The sequence below is a fragment of the Megalobrama amblycephala genome, linkage group LG2 (genome assembly GCF_018812025.1).
Source record: "Megalobrama amblycephala isolate DHTTF-2021 linkage group LG2, ASM1881202v1, whole genome shotgun sequence".
NCBI lineage: Eukaryota > Metazoa > Chordata > Actinopteri > Cypriniformes > Xenocyprididae > Megalobrama > Megalobrama amblycephala.
The window spans coordinates 38,089,195-38,114,316 of NC_063045.1; the positions used below are offsets into that span (position 1 = coordinate 38,089,195).

General features: G+C 35.5%; 1 protein-coding gene across 7 annotated transcripts; it reads left to right on the forward strand.

Annotated features, from left to right (window-relative positions):
- Window positions 1-40: 40 nt before the first annotated feature.
- LOC125257794 (uncharacterized protein KIAA1958) lies at window positions 41-25,040 on the forward strand. Of its 7 annotated transcripts, XM_048174544.1 has the most exons (6): window positions 41-818; window positions 2,672-3,728; window positions 9,752-9,799; window positions 10,698-10,817; window positions 10,941-11,258; window positions 14,777-17,651. In XM_048174544.1, the coding sequence occupies exons 1-6, from the start codon at window positions 813-815 to the stop codon at window positions 14,959-14,961; spliced, it is 1,734 nt and encodes a 577-aa protein (XP_048030501.1). In that variant the 5' UTR covers window positions 41-812; the 3' UTR covers window positions 14,962-17,651. The 7 variants fall into 7 exon arrangements, with proteins under 7 accessions (XP_048030501.1, XP_048030492.1, XP_048030510.1 ...); XM_048174535.1 differs by lacking the exons at window positions 9,752-9,799; window positions 10,698-10,817; window positions 10,941-11,258; window positions 14,777-17,651 and adding exons at window positions 20,370-20,549; window positions 20,692-20,898; window positions 21,201-22,068; XM_048174553.1 differs by lacking the exon at window positions 9,752-9,799.
- The last annotated feature ends 82 nt before the right edge of the window (window positions 25,041-25,122 follow it).

Below are 25,122 nucleotides of genomic sequence, written 5' to 3' on the forward strand. Positions count from 1 at the left end.
ATTAACCAATCAGCCAAATTAATATAGGAGCTCATGAGAATCTTTGAGAATCTGTTTGTCATTTCAGTGGTTTTACTATTGTGATTATAGTATTCTTTGAGGGATGGAGATTTAACTCTCTAACATTGACACTGATTGTGTATTTTGATTTATCCTTCTTGAAAGTGGTTTTAGGAAGCCACTGGTTATAAAATCATGGGTTTTAAGCATAACTACAGTATAATTACAGTACATATTATTTGACGCTTTTGACTTTGGCTTTCTGCCTTCACAGGCCTATGATTCTCTAACATTGTATGATCCTGTGTAGTAAAATGTATTTTTGCTTCAAATTTGTGTCAAATTATGTATGCTGATTTTTTTTTCGGTAAACTTCTTTGGAATGAATACAAAAAAGTATCATTTAATTGCTTTAAACGTATTTTGCTGCAGGGTCTCTGTGCACATTTTAAGTGTTTAAACGTCGGGTTAACGTTCAGATATCAACTTTTTCGCCACGAGTATAGCCTGTTATTGTAAATACGAATGCATAATTTTGACGAAAATATTTAGTGATGTAATTTACGATTGCGTAATGAATTAAATACAAATTTCATACATGCACACTGCCATATCATATATCTGGGACACGTACTTCCGGTGGTAACGGAAGTACCCTCGGCACGTCCATTAAAAGCAAAATTAATGGCTTTTGTATAAAATGCTGTCAAATTTTGAAGAACTGCGGAGAAATTAAGAGTTGTGATGCTTGATATCGAACAAAGAGGCAGCGAGCAGCATACGTGAGCGGACACTGGAGTTAATTCTCCCATATGAAGGTACATGATGCTTTTGTCGGGCTCTTTGTGTTTATGCAGATCATCAGACTCACGGGCTCTGTCTCAAACCAAGTCAGCTGTCTGCAGGCACAACCATTCTGGGCATTTTTAAGTGCATTCGAACGTCTGCGTTATTAACGCGACTATGATGACCGAAGGTGAGGCAGCGCGCGCTGGTTTCAGACAGCCGTATTGTTTTTGAAGATAAACACAGACATCAATGGCGTCATGAATTAAAAGACTGACCACAACAGAGCTAATGTAGTAAACAATGCGTGTGGGCGGTGATCTCGTGTAGTTCTTGTTGACAGGGGTGTGTCTTCAGATTAGTCCACTAATAATAAAAAAGTAATGATAAAAGTACCCTTGTAATTCCATGTTTTTGTTTTGTTTTTTAAACATTTACCATGGCGATACCATGGTATTCTCAAAAGTTCCTTGAAATATCATGTACATGTTGTGGTAAATGAATATACTAATTATTCAATGCCATCACTCACTACTAGGCTATACCATAATGTCACAGTACTTTATTGTAAGACGATCACACTTGAGTATAGTAATCTATTAAATAAAGTAATGTTTATACAGGTGTGAAACCTGTAAAAATGCTTTAATTTTGCTTTTTGTATTTTAAAAGATACTGTATTAATATTAATATTATTCAAATTCTGTCATCATTTACTCACCCTTCCAAACCCTTAAGACTTTTGTTCATCTTCCAAACACAAATGAAGATACTTTTAATGAAACCAGAGATTTGTCTCATTCCATCACAACTTTGACACTTCAAAAATACATTCCTAAAGACTATGAATTAATTGAATATTCATCCAAGTATTATGAGGAGACACAATCACATTATACAGTAAACAGATTTAATCAGTTTAAAGTTGAAACATTAATCATCTCACACATAGAACACATAAATTATGCTACAACGGAAGCTCTGCCACACAAGGTTGAGTAATTGATGACTGAAGTTTAAGTTTTGCATTAATAACACCTTCTATGAAGTTGTTGTTTAATAATTATTGAAACCTATTAATATTTATTATATCAAAATACTTCTAATTGGCTGCTTAGAAACATGACCCTTGCCTTTTTACAACAAATTGTAGAAATAAAATGGTTTGCAACTGCCATTTTATGTTGACTTTTTGAGTTTATCTTGTGCAAAAAATCATTTGTATTGAAAAAAATGAATTAATTTTATCAAGTTATACCATAATGCCTCTGTACTTTATTTTAAGGGACTAGCCGATCACTCTGAGATAAGTATAGTAATTTATTGGATAAAATAATGTTGATATACACAAGTGTTCATGCTTTTATTTTACTTTATTTAAAAAGATGCTATATTTTTTTAATATGACAACTAATCATTTGATTAGCCTAACAATTCCAGATTGAAGTGAAAAGTTGAATTGAAAATTTTACATGAATATTTTAGTATTTGATATGTCACCCTTTTGCGTTAAAGCCAGCATGAAATGGAGATTCACCTTATTAGCATTTTCTACATACATTTTAATGATCTTATTATGAACATTATGGGTTGCAACTTCCATTTCATGTTGAGTTTAAGTTTCATATGCAAAATATATAAAAAATATTTTTTTTATGTGACAACTAGATAAAAGTTGAATTTAAAATTTAATATGAATCTTATTTGATGTTACCCTTTTGATTTAAAGTCAGCATGAAATGAAAATTCACCCTATTTTCTACATGCATCTTATGATGATTTTATGGAAGTAAAATGAGTTGCAACTGCATTTTCTGTTGACTTTAATTTTATTACATGCAAAAATAATTTGTATTGAAAAATGAATGCATTTTATCATCCCAAGGGGAGGAGGCTCAACATGGAGGACTGCTTGCACACTTCCTCCGATAACCTCGCTAAACTGGTGAAATGGGCCCACAGTCATGGAACAATCTGCACCTTGATCCCCAACCTAAAACACATGCTCAACGAGGGCTCTCACGGCACCCTTACGGCACTGTGGGGCTGCAGTGCCGGTCACGCCTACCACTGGCCACTCAATACCACCTGCAAAACGGGAAACAAGGAACGGATGTGCTACCAAGAAAGCCGAAGCATCAACACGGACAGTATGATTCAGGCAGCTGCCGTCATGCAAAACACCTCAGCAGAGCGCTTCCTTGGCAATGCCGGAAAAAACAAGGGCGATTCCAGCCAAGGAGATTCCAGTCAGATTCACGACTCTTGTGACATCTCCAACTGCAGTGAACCTTCCGAGATGGACGATAACGGCGAGGAGTACAATAACAACCTATACGACATCGTCTGCGAGTCGTCGGCCACTGACGAAGACGGCGACTCCGATTTCAACCATACCTCTAACGTCACACACAGGAAAAGAGCCAGCAAAGGACCAGGACCTGAGGATAGCACTGACCCGGCGTTAAAGAAGATCAAACAAGAGAGGGGTGAAGACTATTACAGTGTGGCCAACCCACAGATACCTAGCAGCTCGGAGGGAAACCGCTCTACTGGAGGCGTTGCACAGTCGCCCAAGTCAAACCTCCAGAACAGACCGTCATCTAGGTCTTCGATGTCCCAGAAGCCTTCCTCTGTAGATGGCGATTCCATGGCGGTGTCCTCATCACCGTTGGACAACTCCCCTACATCCATGATCAAACCCTTGCGCGCGCCTTTCCATGTTACCCAGAACAAAATGCACATGAACTCGAACCCAGCATGCAGTCAAAGTTTGGCAGCCTTACCCCATTCTGGAAGGATTGACGCTATGGGGGTGCTTCACCGAGACGAATATCCCAGATCTTCTTTGTCTTATGGAGAGGCTTCGATTGGTGTAAACCCTGAAATGGATCTTCTAGCAACGCAGGCACTTAGTACAGAAGTTAGAGCAGACAACACAGGTAAAGACCCTTATCTACGAGAAATGTCTTTAAGCTTGTGATGAGAAATGATTGAGAATGTTGTTAAGTCACACTTAAAAATTTCTGAATGACATTATATAACGCACCATCATACAACATCTGCAAACAAATCCTGCAAGCTTTTCTCAGAACGTCCCTTTTTTGAGCCATTCTCGTTGTTTGCTCTTAAAGAGGACCTATTGTGCTCTTTTTACATTTTCAACTTTCTTTAGTGTGTAATGTTGCTGTTTGAACATGAGTTACAAAGCACAAAGTCACTCCAAAGGGAGTTGTTTTCTATATCAGTCAACAGTTTCTGAACTCCCTGAAATGCATTGACTGTAGTCTTGAGTTTTCTTCCGGGGACGAATATGTCAAAATATTCTTCATTTAAATAATTCCCGCCCAAGGCATGTGGAAAATAAAGGGGCAGGGCCTTGTTGAGTGAGTTAGTAGTGTGTTGAAGCCTGCGGTTATGGTAAGGGGTGTGACATTTCACAACACACTGGTCCAGCTGACCAATCAGAGCACAGTGAGCTTTTAAAGGTGATAAAGAGGATCTTTTCGTCGACTGAGAAACCAAAGACTGTTACTGAGTTTTTGAAATGAGCGCATGCGTAAGAACAACCCCCCTTCCTTTCGAGGGAACGCCTCCCAAAATTCGTGCACGAGTATTGGAACACGAGTGTTTACCACCGGCATTCGCTGTGTCGTGTTAGTGGATTCATTATGTCGGACTCACCGCAGGTAACTCATAATCTGTAGTTGTTACTCCTGTCTCCTGACAAAAACATTGCATGCGGCGCCTGTGGAGTGTGGAAAGTTACTGGAGCGCGCAGCCGCGCTCGTCGCTCACAAGGAACGTCATGGCAGTGATTGACAAGCCAGAGGGCCAATCCGCGCACGTCTCGCACAAGGAATGTCACGGCAGTGATTGACAAGCCAGAGGGCCAATCGTTTACGCGATCATCGCTGATGTTTTTAAGGCCCTACCTCGTGCACAGATGATGTATATTAATATTATTCCTTTCAGTGCACCTAATAAATAATCTTTTATCAGTTAGTAAAGACAGTTTCAAGTAATATTGCAAAAATGTATAAAACAAAACATCCTCTTTAGCACCTTTAAGAAGGAGGGGCTTCATAGAGACAGGAACTAAACAGAGCATTACTGACAGACTGCGAAGAGAGGTGCTGCAACAATGCCAAATATTGGAAAAAAAAATGTTTTTTTTTTTTAACATTTAAGCATGAAAGTCTATTCTAGTAGACCCCAAAAAGGCTATAAAGGGCATAATATTACCTCTGGTAAGTTTTAGTAGTTGTCTGTTGCTAGGTCAGTTACGTGACACTCCTGTTTGTCCTATCTATTAATTTATTCCAAACAGGTATTCATTATATACAGTATGCAATTCATACATGCAAGAATACACCTCTAGGTATGTTTTTAATTTGAGTTAAAATTCTTTTTAATGTGAATAAAAGCATGTGAAAGGGGCCTAAAGTCAAAAATGCCAATGTGATACAACTGTCCTAATAAAGGGGGGGGAAAGCCTCATTAAAATAATGAAATTCTTTATAAAACCATAAAAGATTGTCAAACTACTTATTGTTTCTCAGATTTTAGGTTATTAATAGTATAATTTTTTTTAGGGTTTTATTATTTAATGTTTAGTAATTTAATGTTTAGTAATCTTTATATTTAAAAAAAAATGTCATCTAGTGTTTTTTTTTTTTTCAGCTTTATATCAATCAACAACATCAATTTTTTAAATTAGTTTTAGTTGATAAGAACACTGCTGCAGAGTCATGTCGTGCATGTTACCAACATACAGAAAAACATAAAATAGGAAATGACATCATAGACCCCCGCAGACCTTCATGACTGTGTCAAGGTCAGTAAATTTCCTAAAATATCAGATTATTTGACATTTTTATGACATAGCAAGGTTAGTTGATAAATGACACTTGGCATACAATACTTGTACAGTGTTTGAATTCATTTTATTCTTGAGAAGAGTGTCTGTTGAGCCTTTGTGTGCTTGAAATGAACATAAAATGACCTCATAGTGAACATGAAGCTGATATAAAAAGTGAAATTCCAATATTGCTCAATAGATCAGAGCTTCAGAGGCAAAGCAAAACTGGCACCTCATGTACATTCAGTTTGCTTTGAACATTGCTGAATGCAAATTGAATGGTTCTGCATAATTATTTATGAAAGCCACTTTTGTGCCCTAACCGCAATCACACACCCAATGAATATCAAATCATTTTAAGCAGAAACATCTTAAATAGCCTGAACAAAAATCCATGCTTATTATGTACTTGGATAGAAATCCCAAACAAACACAAAAGGTTAGTGTATTCTACATGTGTTTCTGTGAGTGCTGTGTGTGTGATATTTGTGAGCGAGCCTGTGGGTGGAGTGCTGGCCTATATTGATCTTCTTAATTACATTTATGACGTCGTCTCAGTCAAGGCCATAAATTAGATTTATCACACCGCAGAAGTGTAACCCAACACTACACAATGGACATGAAGAAACACACTGGGTGTTGCTTAAAAACCAGATGCAATTCAGGCCTGGCCAAAAAGAAAAAATGCTATGTTCAAGAAATGATATGGGCTAGGAGTAAACACTGCTTTTTGCCTACATTTTTACTTTAAAAAGGAAGGATAAGGGGCCATTCAGAACACGTTTTTCCATTCCACTGCTAATTTTCAAATCGTTGTTTTTTGAAACATCTTGCACATGACACGGCATTCTAAAAATGCATCTCTCAAGTTAAAAAACTCGTCTGGAAACATTTTTTCTCCTCCACTGACCCGTGTCTTGCATTTTTAACCACAAAAACGCATACTGTGTCAGCTGGCCCTAAGGGACCATTCACACAGATCATGTGTTTGCTTTGAAAAATGTGAGATGCGGGCAGTGGAATTTGGGATTTTGCAGGCCTCAAGGCGGGTTTTTTAAAACTTGAACTTCTTTTAAGACTCTGGTGCTCTTCGGAAATTTTTGATAAAAATTTGGGAAAGGTTTTGGCACTTGTTATGTGAACACACAAAAAGCCATGGACATGATTTGAAAGGGTTAAATGGTCCCAAAAAAATAGTCACACTAGTTTACACTAGGAGACATCTAGTTTAGTTTAATGGGATTTCATCTAGTGGAAACGTTTGGTACTGCGCACAAACAAAATCTTACTGTGCACATTTTTTGAGATATCAGCCTCAAAATTGGAGCACATATTGTTTAGATTTATTGCTTTGATTGACTCATAGTATTAGAGTAAAACATGTTTTGGAAAATACATATTTCATATAACAATTGAAAATATGTGCTTTTTTCATAACAGTAAACTTCTAGGACTTTTTTAAGTTCACTTTTTCTCTCTCTCCAGCAATAATGTGGATACAGAATTCAAGATTTATGATTTAAGTTTAAGTTTGACATTTTATTTTCACGTCTATGCTCAAAAAGTGAATAAATGTATTATTACTACAGCATAAATATAATTTAGTACTATAAAATAATAGATATTTAGATATTAAATAAAACATTACAAAACTAAAATACAGTACATTCATTTCATTTAAAAAAACGAACAAAAAAAGCATGTCATTTTTGAACGCCACGCAAAGGGCACCAGAGGGTGAGCACCGTGACGCGTTTTTGTAGGCAAAATCCGGAAGCGAGTTAGCATTTTAGGACTTCCGGTTCCAACGCCGTCAAGTCTATGGGTTTTTTGAATAGGTTTTTGCTAAATCGCCTGAAATAAGGTCTGTGGCTAACAAAGCCTCTAAATACTTTCACGTTTTGATCTGTGACATAAAACACACCAGTTATAACCCACTTGGGATTTTTTTTAAAACTTTTACTGTGTCTTAAAATCGGCGGTTGCTAACAAATTGCTAAAAGGGACTACTTCCTTTGGCGGGGACTTTAGACGTCATCATTAAAAACGGGACATTTGGACAGCATTTCTCATGAAAAAGTGGATAAGTATTAATAACAGCGCAGATCATAATCAGCGAGCATGTTTTTAAATAAAGTTGTTTTCTAAATAAAGTTTGAGGAAGCATGGTGGTGACGACGTTGATCCGCGACCATGGTGTGCTGTAGTCCGTTTATAGCCTACTGTTAGCCTTTTATATCTGACAACTTTATTTAGGCTTCAAAATCTATAAATGTTGTGTTAACTTGTAAAGATTATCTTGATAGACAAAACGTGTAAGTGTCATAACCCTTTATTAAACACAGAGCTTATTTTCTGCGATTTTCCAAAAGTCTATGGGAAAAATGCATAGGCTTTCAACCGAGGGAACCCGTGCGCCGCTAACTTCCGGGTTGGCCTACAAAAACACGTCATCCCTGAGGCACTCTATTTAAAAATCGTTCAGTGCGCCAAAGGTTACATAGTGTACCTTTTAAGGTAGGCCTATTTATTTGACAAAATTATTTACATCAAACTTGAAACAAAAGTGAAATGGAGAAAAGATCCATTTTGTGATATACTCAGTTACAACTAAGTTCTTGTTCATAAAGTTTGAAATGCCTTCACAGCAGTATACTGTTAAAGGGTTAGTTAACCCAAAAATGAAAATTCTGTCATTACTCACCCTCATGTCGTTCCAAACCCGTAAGACTTTCGCTCATCTTCAAAACGCAAATGGAGATGTTTGAGAGCTTTCTGTCCCTCCATAGACGGCCATGGCAACTACAACATTGACGCTTCAAAAAGTTCATAAAGAGATCGTAAAACTAATCCATATGAATTGAGCAGTTTAGTCCAAATTTTCTGAAGAGACAGGATCACTTTAAATTCAAACTGTTCATCATATAGGCTTTTTTTCACATCATCGTAAGTTAAATCATCAATGTGCCAATGTGTGAGCCAGGGTCCTTGCTGTCCTTACCAGTGGTCAAATTCATGTACACAATATATTGATTCACGACCTAGGAAACTAGAGAGCTAACTGAGACATTGCCCCGCCTCTTTTGATGCATCTTGCTCAAGCTGTTCACTTTTGTAATCAACACAGATTAAATCAAATCAAACTTTAAAAAAATAATATTATAATATTTAAACATAAATATAAAACTAAATACATTTTCTTTAATGGCTACAACACGTATAGTACAGTACAGAAATGTTTCATGTCAGAGTGGGATTTGAGCCAACTTAATCTTCCAGGTGAGCGTGAGCAGTACGTGAGAAGAGCGTTCGCTTGTGCCAGCAATTGTGTGATCGATTGAGCAGAGCGCACTGGCATAGAGTGAAATATTGTGTGGAGCGTCACACCGCTTCACTTCACTCACCTGCATACAATTAATAAAATCTAATAAAATAAAACTGGCTATTTCTAAAATTTTGTTGGATAAATAACCAGTGTTACCAGTATTTGGTAAACCCCAACCCCCATCCCCACCCCACTGCCCCAAAATAACAAGAAATCAAGAGCAGTTGTGAATTTCTCATATTTGCAATGCAATTTTTTTTATTACATCTCTATAAACAATATTCTATATTGTTTTTCAATGTCTGAGATTTTTTTATTTGACAAATTCCAGATTGGCGTTTCATTCTAAGTAAATTTTATGATAAAATCCTATTTTCTGGGAAGTGGGTATCTCTCTACATGGCATTATGAATGAATTCAACATCACGCAGGCAGTTATTTCGTCTTAGTGAGCTAGTTAATGAGATCGCGTCCTCTTCCATTCTGCAATAAGGCATTAAGCTGTTTTCCCAAGAGACTCTGGGGATATTTGACATTTCAGTCAAGATGGAAATGGATGATGCTGTTATTTCTTTAACACCAAATAAACCGAGCAAAAATAACAGGTGAGTTTTCTTGGCATCTTCTCTCTTTACTGAGAGAAAAATGAATGTCAGTAGATTTAATGTGGTTAAAGTGTCATATGATTGTGTTTTATCATAAGCATGCATTAAAATGCTTAAAAGATAATAGTCATATTTCTTTTTTGCGGACAAACTATAATTTTATTCTGTTTACAGGTTCACACGAGAAGACGGATTATGCTGTGATTTTGAAAGCCCTCCATGGTTAGTTTTTTGTGCAAGAACTTGTTACAATCTAAAAGAATTACTGTTTTATTATATAACTATATTAATGGGTAAATCCCACGAAACCCGTCAATAACATGTCCAGCTCATATTTGCCCAAAATTAAAAGAAATAAATTGTATTTTGCTTAAACTATTTTAAGAACATTTGCTCCAACACTCTTATTAAAGTGTAACAAAAAATCCCATTCTCATTACTACAATAAAAAATATAATATATAAAAAAACGCATAATGTATACATATATAGTGGTATTTGTTGTTCTTGATTTAATAATAAAAAATAAATAAATAAATAAATAAATAAAATAAATAAATTTATTACCAAAATTGTTTTACTGTAATTCAGTAAAACATTACTGTGTTAGAGTAATGAGAAATGCTTTCTTTTTTTCCCCTTCGATTTTTTTTCTTTCTTTTTTTTTTCTGAGAATTGTTGGAAAAAAAGATCTGAGGATTTGGGAGGAAAATGTCATTTTTCATGAAATTGTCAAAATGTAAACAGTCTTAAGTGCTCTTTGAGCACAATATATCTTCTATTTCCTAATGACTGGTTTTGTGAGATTCACACTACACTAGTAGAGTTTTTTTCCTCTGTATTTATTTTTATAATGGATTAATTTGCATGAGGCAAATGAATTTGGAGGAAACTTTGCATCATGGCAAATAAAATAAAATTTCTCTGATGAAAATGCCTTTATTGTCTGTGGACTCACCAACTATATGACCTGAAATACAGACCAGTCCTTTACTGTGATGTTGTGTGGGAAATGTGTTTGATTTGAAGTGTTGTGCATTGTGTTTCTGCCAGCTGATTGCAATAGAATGGTCGGGAGGGAAGTTCATCCGCTTCTAAAATGATTATTTGATGTATTACAGAGCATCTAGTTCCTGCTGCACACAGTTCAGAAGAGCAGTTCTGCCCATCAGATCTCAGTCCAAACAGTGAGAGGTATTTTGAAGAGAGAAAACACCTGGAAGAGTTTATAACAAGCATAGGTGAGCTAGCAGTCCGATAAAAATGTAGTAGCAAATTCAACCTCAACTATATCAGTTGAATGTAACTGTGATTGATGCACCAAGAGATTTGTCAACAGGTAAATTCTTTTTAATGTATTGCAGATACTATAACCCTACAAAACCTGCAGACAGTCATTGATCGGATCCTCGTCTTTCACGAGCGAACGCAGATGCCTCTGTCCAGTCCGGCCAGACTGGGAGAGCAGGAGCTGTTTCCAGGAAGCGGACTCTATCTGCCACACTACAAACTGGCATCCATGCTGCAGGAGTCACGGCAGGACAGCATGAGACTCTTCCACCTGCTGTTCGAGCACTTCTTCAGCGAGGAGGATCTTAATGGGGCGGTCGCTTTTGGGAAGAGGGGAAAAGTACCTGACGGAAAAAAGATCCTGGACAGAAGAAGAGTGGATGGGATCATGTGTGAGTATTTGAAATGGGACAGTCCATTCTTACTGATGATTTAGGGCTGTGTGATATATTCTACCATTCAAAAGTTTAGATTTTGTTTTGTTTTGTTGTTGTTTTTTTTGTTTTTAATTAAATTGAATCAAAAGTGTTGAAAAATGTTTCAAATAAGTGCTGTTCTTTTGAACTTTCTATTCATTAAAGTATCCAGAAAAAAAAAAAACATCACAGTTTCCACAAAAATATTAAACGGCAAAAACTGCTTACAACATTGAGTGTGTTTGCATGCACGTTCTTAAACCGATAATGTTTAATAAGCCAACGTGTGTGTGGTCATGTAAATGCGTTAAACGTTTTCCTTTATCGCCATTAGGTCATACATCGACACAGCTAGTTTTTCGGCCATTACCCTGATTTCTCCCTGCATGTAAACACCTTAACCTGCATCCTGTCGTCTTATTGAAGTGCGCATGTGTGATATGTGACAGAAAAGAGTTCTTATATGGTAGATTTAAAGGATTAGTTCAATTTCAAATAAAATTTTCCTGATAATTTACTCACCCCCATGTCATCCAAGATGTTCATGTCTTTCTTTCTTCAGTCGAAAAGAAATGAAGATTTTTGAAGAAAACATTCCAGGATTTTTCTCCTTATCATGGACTTCAATGGCCTTCAGACGGTTGAAGGTTAAAATTACAGTTTCAGTGCAGCTTCAAAGGGCTTGAAATGATACCACACAACGAATAAGGGTCTTATCTAGCAAAACAATCGGTCATTTTCGAAAAAAAAATTAAATGTATATGCTTTATATAAAAAAATGATCGCCTTTGTAAGTACTTCGCCATTACCGTACGCCATTACCGTATTCTTCAAAAAGTTTACGCTGTATGTCCTACGCCTTCCCTATTCAACTTATAAAACGAATGCAGCGGCAGTTAAATTTTTTCCGCAAGTAGAATCGGGAAGGCGAATAATCCTGGAAAGTTTTCATCAAAAACCTTCATTTCTTTTCGACTGAAGAAAAAAAGACATGAACATCTTGGAAAATTTTATTTGAAAGTGAACTAATCCTTTAAGAGCATCCGGCCAAAGCGAGTGTTTCGTGGTTCGGGGAGGAGAAATATATCTCCAACACGCACTTTTTGTTGACCCAAGAAATATAAAAATGCGTTCTTATCTCGTACAGCTAAGGACAAGTGGTACAGTTGTAGAAACATTAAATACGAGAGGAGAATGAGTCTTTGCAAGTTTCCCGATGACATTTTGAAATACTCTGGGGTTTTTAATGCTTTCACAACTCGCATAACAAACAGAGTGAAATACATGGATGCTTACATTTTGATGTCACCACCGGTATACAATCTTATGAACACGACTTACTTGCATTGATGGGTTATTTATTTATATGTAAACCTGTAAATCGGGATCGGATTTTTGGTAGCTATCAGTGTATTGGTGTGCATGTAAACGTGCTCATTGATAATAATCAGAAATGTTTCTTGAGCATCATATCTTCATATTAGAATGATTTCTGAAGGATCATGTGACAGTGAAGACTGGAGTAATGATGCTGAAAATTCAGCTTTGATCACAGGACATACATTTTTAAGATGTATTCAAATAGAAAAGTTATTTTAAATTGTAAAAATATTTCACATTACTCTTTACCGTATCTTTTACTGTATTTTTAATCAAATAGAAGCAGCATTGGTAAGAATAAGAGACATAACGGTAACGCTTTACAATAAGGTTCATTAGTTAAACATTAGTTAATTAGTTATTAAGTTATTAATTAGTTATTAACTAACAAACAATGTTAGTTATTAACTAACAAACAATGAACAACTGTATTTTCATTAACTAACGTTAATGAAGATTAGTAAATACAGTAACAAATGTATTGTTCATGGTTAGTTCATGTTAATGTTAGTTCACAGTGCATTAACTAATGTTAACAAGATTTTAATTATGTATTAGTAAATGTTGAAATTAACATTAACAAAGATTAATGCTGTATTAGTGCAGTTCATTATTAGTTCATGTTAACTAATGAACCTAATTGTAAAGTGTTACCGACTTATACCAAATTTTAAGTAATGATACTGTAGCTAAAACTCTTCAGCCTTTTTGCTGATATGTAATATATGTCTTTATATTTATGTCTTTTTTTTTCTCTGAATGTTTTTTTTTTTTATTTTTTTTATTCAGAACATCTAGTAGATTTAAATGTTTAAGACAAATAACAGTAAAAATAATCAGGGATGTTCTATACTGTTTTCCCCTAAACGAAGAAAAAATTCTATTATTTTTTTCTATAATTAAATGACACTGATATATATGGAAGAGGATTAGGGGCAAGCAATAATAAAAAAATAAAACCATCTCGAGATTAAAGTTGTTAAATTTCGAGAAAACACTTGTTAAATTTCGAGGAAAAAAGTCGAGATAAAATGTTGAGAATAAACTCATTAAATTACGAGAAAAAACTCGTTAAATTTCATAATTTAATGAGTTTATTCTCAACATTTTATCTCGACTTTTTTCTCGTAATTTAACGACTTTTTTCTCTTAATTTAATGACTTTATTCTCAACATTTTATCTTGACTTTTTTCTCTTAATTTAAAAAAAAATTTTCTCGTAATTTAACGACTTTATTCTCAACATTTTATCTCGACTTTTTTCTCGAAATTTAACGAGTTTTTTCTCGTAATTTAATGAGTTTATTCTCAACATTTTATCTCGACTTTTTTCTCGAAATTTAACAACTTTAATCTCAAGATGGTTTTATTTTTTTATTATTGCTTGGCCCTAATCCTCTTCCGTAGGATATAACAATGCACAATAACTATAAACAGTAATATTCACATAAATATATTTTGGTAACACTTTACAATAAGGTTAATTTGTTAACATTTGTTAATGTATGAACTAACAAGAACTAACCATGAGCAATACATTTGTTACTGTATTAGTTAATAAAAATCCAGCAGTTCATTGTTTGTTCATGTTAGTTCACAGTGCATTAATTAATGTTAACAAATACAACTCTCGATTTTAATAATGTATTAGTAAATGTTGAAATTAACCTTAACAAGATTAATAAATGCTGTAGAAGTGCAGTTCTTTATTAGTTCATGTTAACTAATGTAGTTAACCAATGTTAATTAATGAACCTTTATTATAAAGTGTTACTGATATTTTTATTGATGTTTTTGAGTGGTGGTACAAACAAATCATTTCACAACAAGTCAAGGTTTGAATCATTTCATTGAAACAGACTGATTAAACTTTAATGCAGTGTTTGTTATTGAAATTTAAATCAGAGATGCTATTAAAACATTACTTAAAATAACATTACTTACATTTTTAATAAAAAGTGCATACAAAACATTAGGAACTTTGTATTTTGACTATCGTTCGTCTCGGAGCCTTCATTGATCCACCATTTGTTTTTTCTAATTTCCTAAATTTTTCTAGTTTCCAAAAATGGTTTTAATTAAAAATTAATTTCTTTTTTTTTTCTTTCTCGTAGCATATGTTCTGCGTTGTTCTACGATTGACGGATGGACACCTGTGGAATCATCTAAGCTGAAGAAGGCTTGTATTAATAAATGCAGGCTTCGAATCGGTCAGAAAAAGAAGCAAGAATCTTCTCAAGAGTCCTTTATTTTTTGTGACGAACAATCTTCAGGCAAAAATGACCCTTCTTATATGTAATTGCTAATACCCAAAAATTTCCAATCACAGGAAAATGCTATTATCATTCATACAGTTGAAAGGAAACATTGTTTTGCCTAGTGATTGAATGGAAGCTACCGATCGGTGTCTTGGGTGAATGCTGATTCAGTTCAGCTACAGCACTAAGAGATGAAAAATTCAGTCAGATAAATGAACTATTTCCATTTCATTCGTTTCAACAAAAAAACAACATTATCTATACTGTGATAGTTACTGACTATTGACTCGTTTAGTCAAAACAAACCTGTTTATAACCATTTAAAATAACTTTAGGATAGTCTAGTGCTTATTCATGTTAGTCATGTAGCATTGTAACAATCAAAACAAGAAATTTTGAGTTCTGTCAAACCTTTCTGATAGATTTTACTCATACCCAATATATTTAAATATAAAAATGTGAATTATCACCATATCAAAACTACCTTAAACTGTATTTTATTGCCTTTATTCTTCCTTTTTTCCTCTGCTCAATCAATCAACATCCCACTAAATTGATGATATCCTCATTACATGCTTTTACATGACTGACAGGAAATTGACTTAAGGTTTATAACCATCCCACAAAGTTTTATTACTCAATATGTTTCGTAATTTTGTCATTTTTACCTAGGTGATATCCTATCCACCTTATTTTGCAATGTATACGTAAGCTGTTTTCTATGAATGTGTGAGACTTCCAATTCATTAGCTGCTATAGGTAAATAACTAGAACAACAACAAAGTGCAGTAAACGGTAAAAATATTTGCGCTACAAAACAGTGTTTATAATTACGACAATATATTTAAAGGGGCTATATGAAAGTTTTTTTTTTTATTATTATTATTGCCAATGTCTGAACAGCTTGTAACAAAATTTAAAAAAGAGACCTTCACCAACTTCCTAGTTTGTCTATGAAAGCCTGTGGACTTATTTTTATGTAAAGGACTTGGATTTTTTTTCCGGGACAATCCAAAAGCCGCCTTTCCACTATCTCCAACAAACGACAAGCGACAGACCGGAAAGTCATTCATTTCCAGTGGAGAGTAGTACAGTAGCTTTGTGGAGTTCTGATCATATGCATATGAGGAAATTTCAAATCCGATTTGAGCTTCGGATGCATTGAAATATTGAACTTCTGCGGCTAGACCGTATGCGACCGGCTGACCAGATGTGATGTATTCTAATCAAAACTATGAGCAAGAAGTTAGAATTACCAAAATTTTTTCCACTTTAATGTTATTCTGTAAATACTATTTCTGTAAAATGGTGGTTATTAATAATTATAGCTGAAATAATTATTTTATAATATTATTAATATTATTATTTATGTTGATTAGCTCTATAAAATCTACTATGATTTTATTTTAGACATATTGGGGGTCATTTGCAGTACGAGCAATTTCGTACTGTAATGTCAAGATGTCACGCAAAGAAAAGGGATTAATTCAAACTAGTCTCTCATAGCCACATCTATATAGTCTCATATACTTTTTAATCAAACTATCATGACAGTGTAACTTTATTTACCTCATCTGTCAACATGATGCCGGTGAATTGCAGAGCTTGTGCAAACATATCCACATGGCTATGAACAAATGCTTTCTTAACTGCTGCTTTCTCACCGCTGTCATTTTTTGTTGTGTGTTTATTTTGTTATTAAGAGTAAAGCGCGCAGCACATATTTACATATTCATCTAAACGTCACTCTCAGCAGCATGGATGGTTAACAGTATGTTGCTGCAAAGCTATTTTCAGCTTCATTTTACTTCTATAAGTGAAGAACGAAGAAGAACTTCATCGGCTTTGAATCACGTTCAGTCTCTTGTACGTTACGTGTGCACAAGTGCGAGCACAAGCAATAAGTTGCTGGCTGCAGTTCACTTAACGGCCACCGGTTTCACTAATAACAAGGGTTTCTAAACTCTACATATAGCCTCTTTAAGAATAATATTGTAAGTAAATACCAGTTTGCGATATCAAGCAGCATAACGAGATGTTTTTGTCCAGTTAAAAATAACTGGAAGCGGATGAGACCGGAAGCCTCGACACACTCAATTCACAAACGGCTGCGGCCACTATTACGTCAAAAATAAGGTGGATAGGCCACTTAGCATATAACAGCATATAAAATTACTGCCAGAAATGTGAGATTTGGTTATTCAACATAAACAACCAGACAATTAACAATTTCTGTGTAAAAGATATTCCAGGATGTTTCTTACTGTCTGTGAGGTGTTGAAATGAGTCTACATAGTGAAAAGGTCACTCAAGGGCTCACAAACTTCTGATGTATAAAGAAATTCTTTGGCATTAGTAAAGCAGACTATATATCATTGAAAGGCTCAGTAAGTTCGATCACCTTTCACAACCAAGTATTATGTTTCTTATGAACCTTGGAAGGTATATCACATTGTCCACAAATGTTTATTATAAAAGAGAAAAATTGACATTAGAATTTAGTATGGTTATGAAAGGTCAATCTTTTCATAATGGTTAGGATGTCTTCACCTGACCAGTTTTAAAAGTGTTTTGTTTTTGTACCGACTTGATGCTGAACTTGTCCTTATTTTAGCACTTCTACAAAAACTGATGTTTATTTTCAAGTGTGTAAATACTCGATCATCCTGGTGTGTCTTATGTGGTCTTATTTGTCATTTTATGATGCGTTATAATAAAATCAATGACCAAATGTTGTCTGTGATTCATTTTTTCGTTAATAAATTGCTGTAATTGAGCTTTTATCTTTGCATGTCATCTTATATTATAAAGTAGGATTTGTTATTGACAGCTTATTAATTTGTTGCTTTATTGTTTGCTTTATTGATTTGTTTGGCATTTTTTTCCTATTAGAAATTATGCTTTTAATGTTATCACAAAATAATTGTATTTGAAAATGTAATGGTATAAGTACAAAAAATAAACCCACTAAAAGTAAAGGCATTTTAAAAATAATATATTAGGATGATCTAAATTTACTAACTACCCCAAACAAAGGCAGAGATATCTCTCTGCCTAAAAGGGTATGGCAAGCCGTTTTGACTTTTATTCATTCTCAGGATATGAATTCTTGATATCAACAATTCAAGTTTCACTAGTTACAATGCTAATTCTTGATATCAGGAATTACATTTCTACTAGCAACAATGCCAATTGTTGATATCAAGAATTAACATTTCCACTAGTAAAAATGGTCATTCTTGATATCAACAATGATGTCATCACTTGCAGAAATATGTATTCTTGATATCAACATTTGATTAGAATTCTTGATATCTGTAATTGTATTTTCACTAGTGAAATGTCACCATAGGCTGCCATTCATATTCAATTGTTGATATCAAGAACTGACTTTTTACTAGTTGAAATTCCAATTTCACATATCAGAAATACAATTCTTACTAGTAAAAATCATACATTTTGATATCAATAATTCAGCTGTCACTAGTTGAAATGTCAGTTCTTGATATAAACAATTGAATTGCTACTAACAATGTTAATTTTTGATATCAATAATTTGATTGTCACTAGTGACAATGTTAGTATCTGATATCATGAATGTGATTGTTACTATAAGAAAGCCATTTTAGATATCCGAAATTATACTGATATCAGAAATACATTTTCAGATATCAAAAATGAACATTTTTACTAGTAGCAATTCAATTGTTTATATCAAGAACTGACATTTCAACTAGTGACAATTGAATTCTTAATATCAAAAATTCGCATTTTACTAGTAGCAATGTAATAATTGATATCAAAAATTACGATTTTTACTAGTAAGAATTGTATTTCTTATATGTGAAATTGGAATTTCAACTAGTAAGAAATCAATTCTTGATATCAACAATTGAATTTGAATGGCAGCCTATGGTGACATTTCACTAGTGAAAATAAAATTACAGATGTCAAGAATTCTGGAAATTCAAATGTTGATATCAAAAATTAACATTGTTACTAGTGGAAATGTAATTCCTGATATCAAGAACTGAATTGTTGATATCAAGAATTCATATCCTGAGATGTGAATAAAAGTCAAAACGGCTTGCCATAAAAGGGTAGTTTTTATCACGCAAAAACAAATAACAAAAGCAATGACAAAATGGATCACATTTAAAGATGTGACCACAATTATTCAAAATAAGTTTTACTGGAAACAGTGTTGGGGGTAACGCATTACAAGTAATGTGAGTTACGTAATCAGATTACTTTTTTACTAAATTAACTAGTAACTAGTTACGTTAGTAAAAAAAAAAGTAATTAGTATAGTAATGCATTACTTTTAAATTCACAACAAAACATCTGAGTTACTTTTTCATATAAGTAATGTCAAGTTACTTTGTTTTCTGACACCGCTCCTGTCCCCATGTTGAGAGAAATCAGAAGTAAGTGCAGAGGCATTGTGGGTTCTGTGTAAACATGCTGATTATTGTAGTTCTAGACTAAATGTGAGCATAAAAGTTTGTTTGAGCTGCGCCCTCTACTGTACAGGTGTGAATTTGCATTTCCTTCAGCCTGAGGCTTATTCATTTCATTTTTGATGCTAAAGGGCCTTTACATTTGCCAAAACTTTTTTTGTTATTAAAAAACAAACAAGCACGCCCAGCCCAGGTCAGAAAAAGTAATGCAAAAGTAATGCGGATACTTTCCATAAAAAGTAACTAAGTGACGCAATTAGTTACTTTTTTTTAGGGAGTAACGCAATATTGTAACACATTACTTTTCCTCAACACTGACTGGAAAGAGAAGAGTTCTGAGATGTTACTACTGAAAAGATATTTTAGACCCCTTTGTCCAGCTAAGCGAGATGCATCTGAGTTAAAAAAGATACTTTTTCATTAATAATACCAAGCATCTCCATCTTTGTGCTGTGATAAAAACAAAAATGTCAGAATACATGGAATACAAATTTAAAAATAGCAAGAATTGCCTATACTATAACTTACTGACTGCAGAAGTGCAGAAAACAGTTGACTAAAATAAACATGATGTAAACATCAAGATGCCACATGAAATATGACAGACATTGCAGATGGAATAAAAAAACATTTCCTGTGTAAATAGTCTACCATGGATAAACTTTTGATTGCTGTGGATAAATGTAATTAATAGTGATTCATTTGACTAATTAATCAACACATGCAATTAATTCAATTAAAATTTCGAATCAGTCAGCAGCCCTAAATGTTCACCATCAGCCACATATTCTCTTCTGTTTTCTACTTTAAATTGCCATGCTTCTAATTTATATTATTGCTCTGTTTTCTATGTTAAGTATTTCTTTTTATCAGATTTCAGATGACTTCTCAGATACACACACACACACACACACAAAACAACATTTAGATATATCTTTCCAGTGGTAGTAGGAACTCCTGAGGTAAAGCTTTGTTTCTATCTCAAACAGTATCTCCAGCTATGTATGAGATAGAGAGACTGAAAGCACTACTACAGGCTGAGAGAAGCAAAAGTGAGTTGATGGGTGAAACCATCAGCAGCCTGAAACAAGACAAAGAGCTTCTGCAGCAGGAACTCACAAAGAAGGCTGAGCTCATCTGTGACTTCCTGCAAGAACAACTACGCCCAGGTGACTATTCCTTACAATCTACAATCATAAATTCAAGTTATTTCTGGAGAATAACTATTTTGTATGATATGAAGGGAAGCATGGAGATCAGAATCTAGGTTGTGACTTGGATAAGAACTGCCTTTTTTTCTCTGATTGGTAGATAAAAGGAGGACACTTTCGTCAAGTCAAATGGAGGCAGGCAGCTCGCATCAGATTATTACCTCCATTCCTGAAGAGGGCGCTCCGTTTGACTCACCAGCCCTCTTCGATTCCTTCGAGGAAGTGGAGTTGCACCCACTGGACAGGCAGAGGACCATCAAGATTTCATCAAAGAGAAGCAGAGATGGCGAGAACACGCGTGTCCGAAGTAAGTAATGTAAGAACAGCGAACACAAACATCTAGGGTGGGGGTTCTGGCCCTCGAGGTCCACTCTCCTGCAGAGTTTTGCTCCAACCCTAATCAAAAATACACCTAAACACCTGGTCTTCAGGATTTCTAGAAAGTTATAAGAAAGTTTGATCAAGGCTGGAGGTAAACTCTGCAGGAAAGTGGATCTCGAAGGCCAAAGTTGAGAACCCCTGTTTTAGACAATGAATAACAATACTAGATTTTGATTATCATTGAAGTAAAATTTTGTTTCACTAAAGAATGATGTTAATATTTTTCAGTGAAAAACGTTGTGGGTGTGATTGCTCGATATATGGCTGCACTGCAAGAGTTTCGACGTAGCGTATCCATGAAAGTGGCTTTTGACAGAGTCGGTGTAGACCGCAATACCATTTCCAGGACAGCAGCCATTGCAGAACTCAGCTTGGCGGCCCCTGAAGTCTTCCACGCTCTGCCTCCATGGGATGAAAAGGAGGAAACGTTGGCCCACTATGCAGTCAGATGCCGACAGGCCATGGATGACAGCATCAAAGCCAAGATTAAAAGCATGAAAGCAAAGGGGGAACTTCTACCAATTGTCAGCAAATAAAACGTAAAAATGACACTTACCTTATCTGATTTACAGTGGACATTAGTCCACTCTAAGTGAACACTTTGTACTATTTTGTGAGCACTTTGTACTCCATCACATTTCGGCCTTGTTCTTTTTTTATGTTATTTTTTTCCTTTTGGCCATAATCCATCACAAAGTGAGTGATTTATGGCAGCACAGTTGTTGGAAACTTTCAATCAGTTGTTGTGCTTGTTCTTGGCCAATTTGGCTTTTAAATGAAATTAAATAATTGTTTTGTATGCCTTGTATCAGTATCATTTTACCTGACCAGTATTTACTTCAGTGTTAAACATTAGGTAAATAATGATGATAATTTTATGACTGCATGCTCACTTCCATCACAAACTACAGTGTATGTTTGTACTGTTTGACACAACACATCTTCCTCTCTGAATACCAGATTAGTGTCATGTAACAAGATTGCCAAGGTGTAGACTGTGAAAAATAAGTGCTTAATGATCTTACATTGCATTGTATGAACCAGTGGGTTCACTGACTGTTATTATGAATAATAAATGGAAAATCGCAATCTCAAACCCCTTTTGATGCTTGTGTATTTTTGTTGGAAAAATGATTTTGCCATTATGTTGAAAAGGGGTAACTCAAAAGGCAATACAATCAATACAGAATCTGGTATTAGAAGTCTTTATCTAAATATTGGACTGTACCTGAGCAGATTTGCTGTTTGCTACCAACAAACGACCTCATATTTAATATGGAAATACGTAAATCAAAACAAGGCTAGAGAGATAGAAGTACAATCCACTTCAAACCTTGTCTTTCAAAAAAAAAAAATATATATATATATATAAATTTCCAGTGGACAAAAATCTCTGGACAACATGCTTACCTTAGACTAGTATTGGTCTAACCGGTAACTGTATGTGTATCCCTCACCGAGACATAGAAATACATTTCCATTCATGTCAAATTATGCCATCCAGGGTCCATTGGGTAATTGTTTTCAAAGCAAAAAAGTTCTTGATGTATGAAAACACTACCTTCTTCCCTTTCAGCAGACATGGATGATAGAGCATACCGAGAACAGAACGAGAAGACCATTCGCAGCACCCAAACAGCTCTTCGTAACTTTCGGGACTTCCTGGTTTCTAAGTATCCAACTGAGACCAGAGAGATTTACTGCATCCCCTGCCAAGAGCTGGACATCTACCTGGCCTCCTTCTTTGTGGATGCTCGCCAAAGGGATGGCTCGGAGTATGAGCCCAACAGCCTGGCCAACTATCAGTGCGGCCTGGAACGCTATCTGAAGGAGCATCGCTATGCCTACAGCATTACAAGAGACCGGGAGTTCCAGAGATCCCAAGATGCCCTCAAACAAAAGCAGTTAGAGCTCAAGTTCAAAGGGAAAGGCAACAAACCCCACAAGTCAATGAAGCTGACCCTTGCTGACGAGTTGCTCTTAAGGAAACGGGGGCTCCTGAGTCGCTTCAACCCTGAGGGTCTACTCAACCTGGTGTGGCTCAACAACACCAAGGCTTTTGGCCACTGTACAGGCTTCCATAGCTCCACACTCAAATGGGGCGATGTGCGCTTAATCACCACAGAAACGGGACTAGAGTGTTTGGAGTGGACCTACCAGGATTTTAGTGACCCTAATGCCAGAAACAGAAGGTCCACGACTGAGTGCCGCATCTACGCTACCCCGCACGCTCCTCAAACATGCCCGGTGCAGGACTACAAGGACTTCGCTCAGCGCCGACCTCAAGCAATGCTCTTTGAAGATGCCCCCTTTTATCTGTCAATCAAGCCTGTGGTCAACCTGGCCGCCCTGCACTGGTACAATTGCCAAGCTCTAGGAAAGAACAAATTAGCTAAGATGGTGAAGACCATGTGTGAGAAAGGCAACATTCCAGGGAGAAAGACCAATTTCAGTGTTTACCAGAGTTGCAGCACCTTGTCCGAGGCCCAGAGCAATCAGTTAGTCCTGATCTGCAATGACCTTAGGCAACAAGCCGCCCAGTCAGGGAGTTCCCATCCTGGCAGCACCAACTTTGTCATAGCTGGTTCTTTTGACTCTTCTGACTCTGCTTAAAGCTGAGGAGTCTTTTTTGAGCCACTAATAGTACCAAATGGATATGCTGTTTCCAAACAAGTTTCTCAAACACTTGTGTCTTCCTTCTTTTTTTTTTTTTTTGGACACAGAGTTATCCCCACTCTGTGGGAATAACACACCATTATGCACACCATTCGTTGAGCTAGAAGTTGATGTGTCAGACCAAGGAATCATCAAGGTTTGGATGATTAGGAGGGTTCAGTTAGCCGCTGCTGACAGATGTCTACACCAGGGCTTACCAATTCTAAATGAAGTGCCATTTTATCTTTTTTATTTAAAATTAGCTGTGTATTCTGATACCTTTGTCTTTGCCAAGTAACTTTTTTAGAGGGCTCTTCAAAGCCTCAAACGGACTCATATTTGCCCCCAGTCTGCTGCCTTTTGAGTCACAGCTCAGGATAGTTGCTTGTGAAGGTTCTTGTGGTTCCATCAGCCAGTCAGTGTAGTCACCATGTCACAAAGTAATTTTCGAGTGGCTTCAGTGTTATTAGTCACATCGCATTTGCGGCTCAGGTGGTTGGATCAGGAAAATATCTGTATCCATAACTGAGTGTCCATGTGTAAAGATAGTGGAATTCAAGTTGCATACATCCAGTGGTCTTGCACCAGCTGAGCAACTGGCATTTGGATAATTGGGAATGCTTGGTATGGCTCAAAAGAACCAAGGATAGGACCACAGAGACACTGTTTACACTACTCAGAAAGTCAAACTACAAACAGCTGCAAGTCGCATCACATTAATCTGGGATAGGAAAAGTATTTAACATTGATGAACAGACACATGGCAGCTTTAAATTCAATTGTATGAATAAGTTCATCTTGTTTTATGTCTCAGTGCTCTGTTCTATTAGGTAAGCAAAGTCTTAATTGTTGTTTTTGTCAATGTGTATGAAACTATGTATAAAGTTGTCTTTTTGTCATGTTATAATGTAACTACAGTTGTCTTACTATGTGCAATGCAAATTATTCATTATCCAGTGCAGTATTAAGTCAGTTTCATTACAAAGGCATTTGAATGCCAATTCTGATGTTTGTACTGTGTATGGAAACAGTTACGAGTTTGACGATGAAGTTAAAGTGTCAGTCCAGTTATTTTGTATATGTTGTAGACGTATGAATGTAGTGGAACTAATCCTGCTATCCTTCATATATTCCTGTCTCGGAAATGTTCTGTGTTAGTGTAGCTGTAGATGTTCTCTTAAATAGTAAGCACTTATAAGATGTTACATTTTTAGATACTGTATGTGTTAACATATATTACAGATATGTGCCTGTTCAACATACGTGCCTGATATATATTCTTTAACATACACAAGAAGGATTGCTTTAGGTTATCAACAGAAATGGTTACAAATTAAGGTGTTTGAGGCATGAACTAAATCAGCTGAGAAACAAATACACTACCACGAATAAAGAAACCCTGTAACATGCGTACAGTCATAATTTTTTTTCTTTTTTTTTTCTCACGACATTAGTTTTTAAAGTCACCATAAATTCAAAATTGACAATTCTTATT

Excerpts from the sequence above, each read along its gene's own strand:
- LOC125257794 (XM_048174506.1), top strand. Across the intron at positions 3,729-22,548 it reads AGTTAGAGCAGACAACACAG|CAGACATGGATGATAGAGCA; the intron begins GTAAAGACCCTT and ends CTTCCCTTTCAG.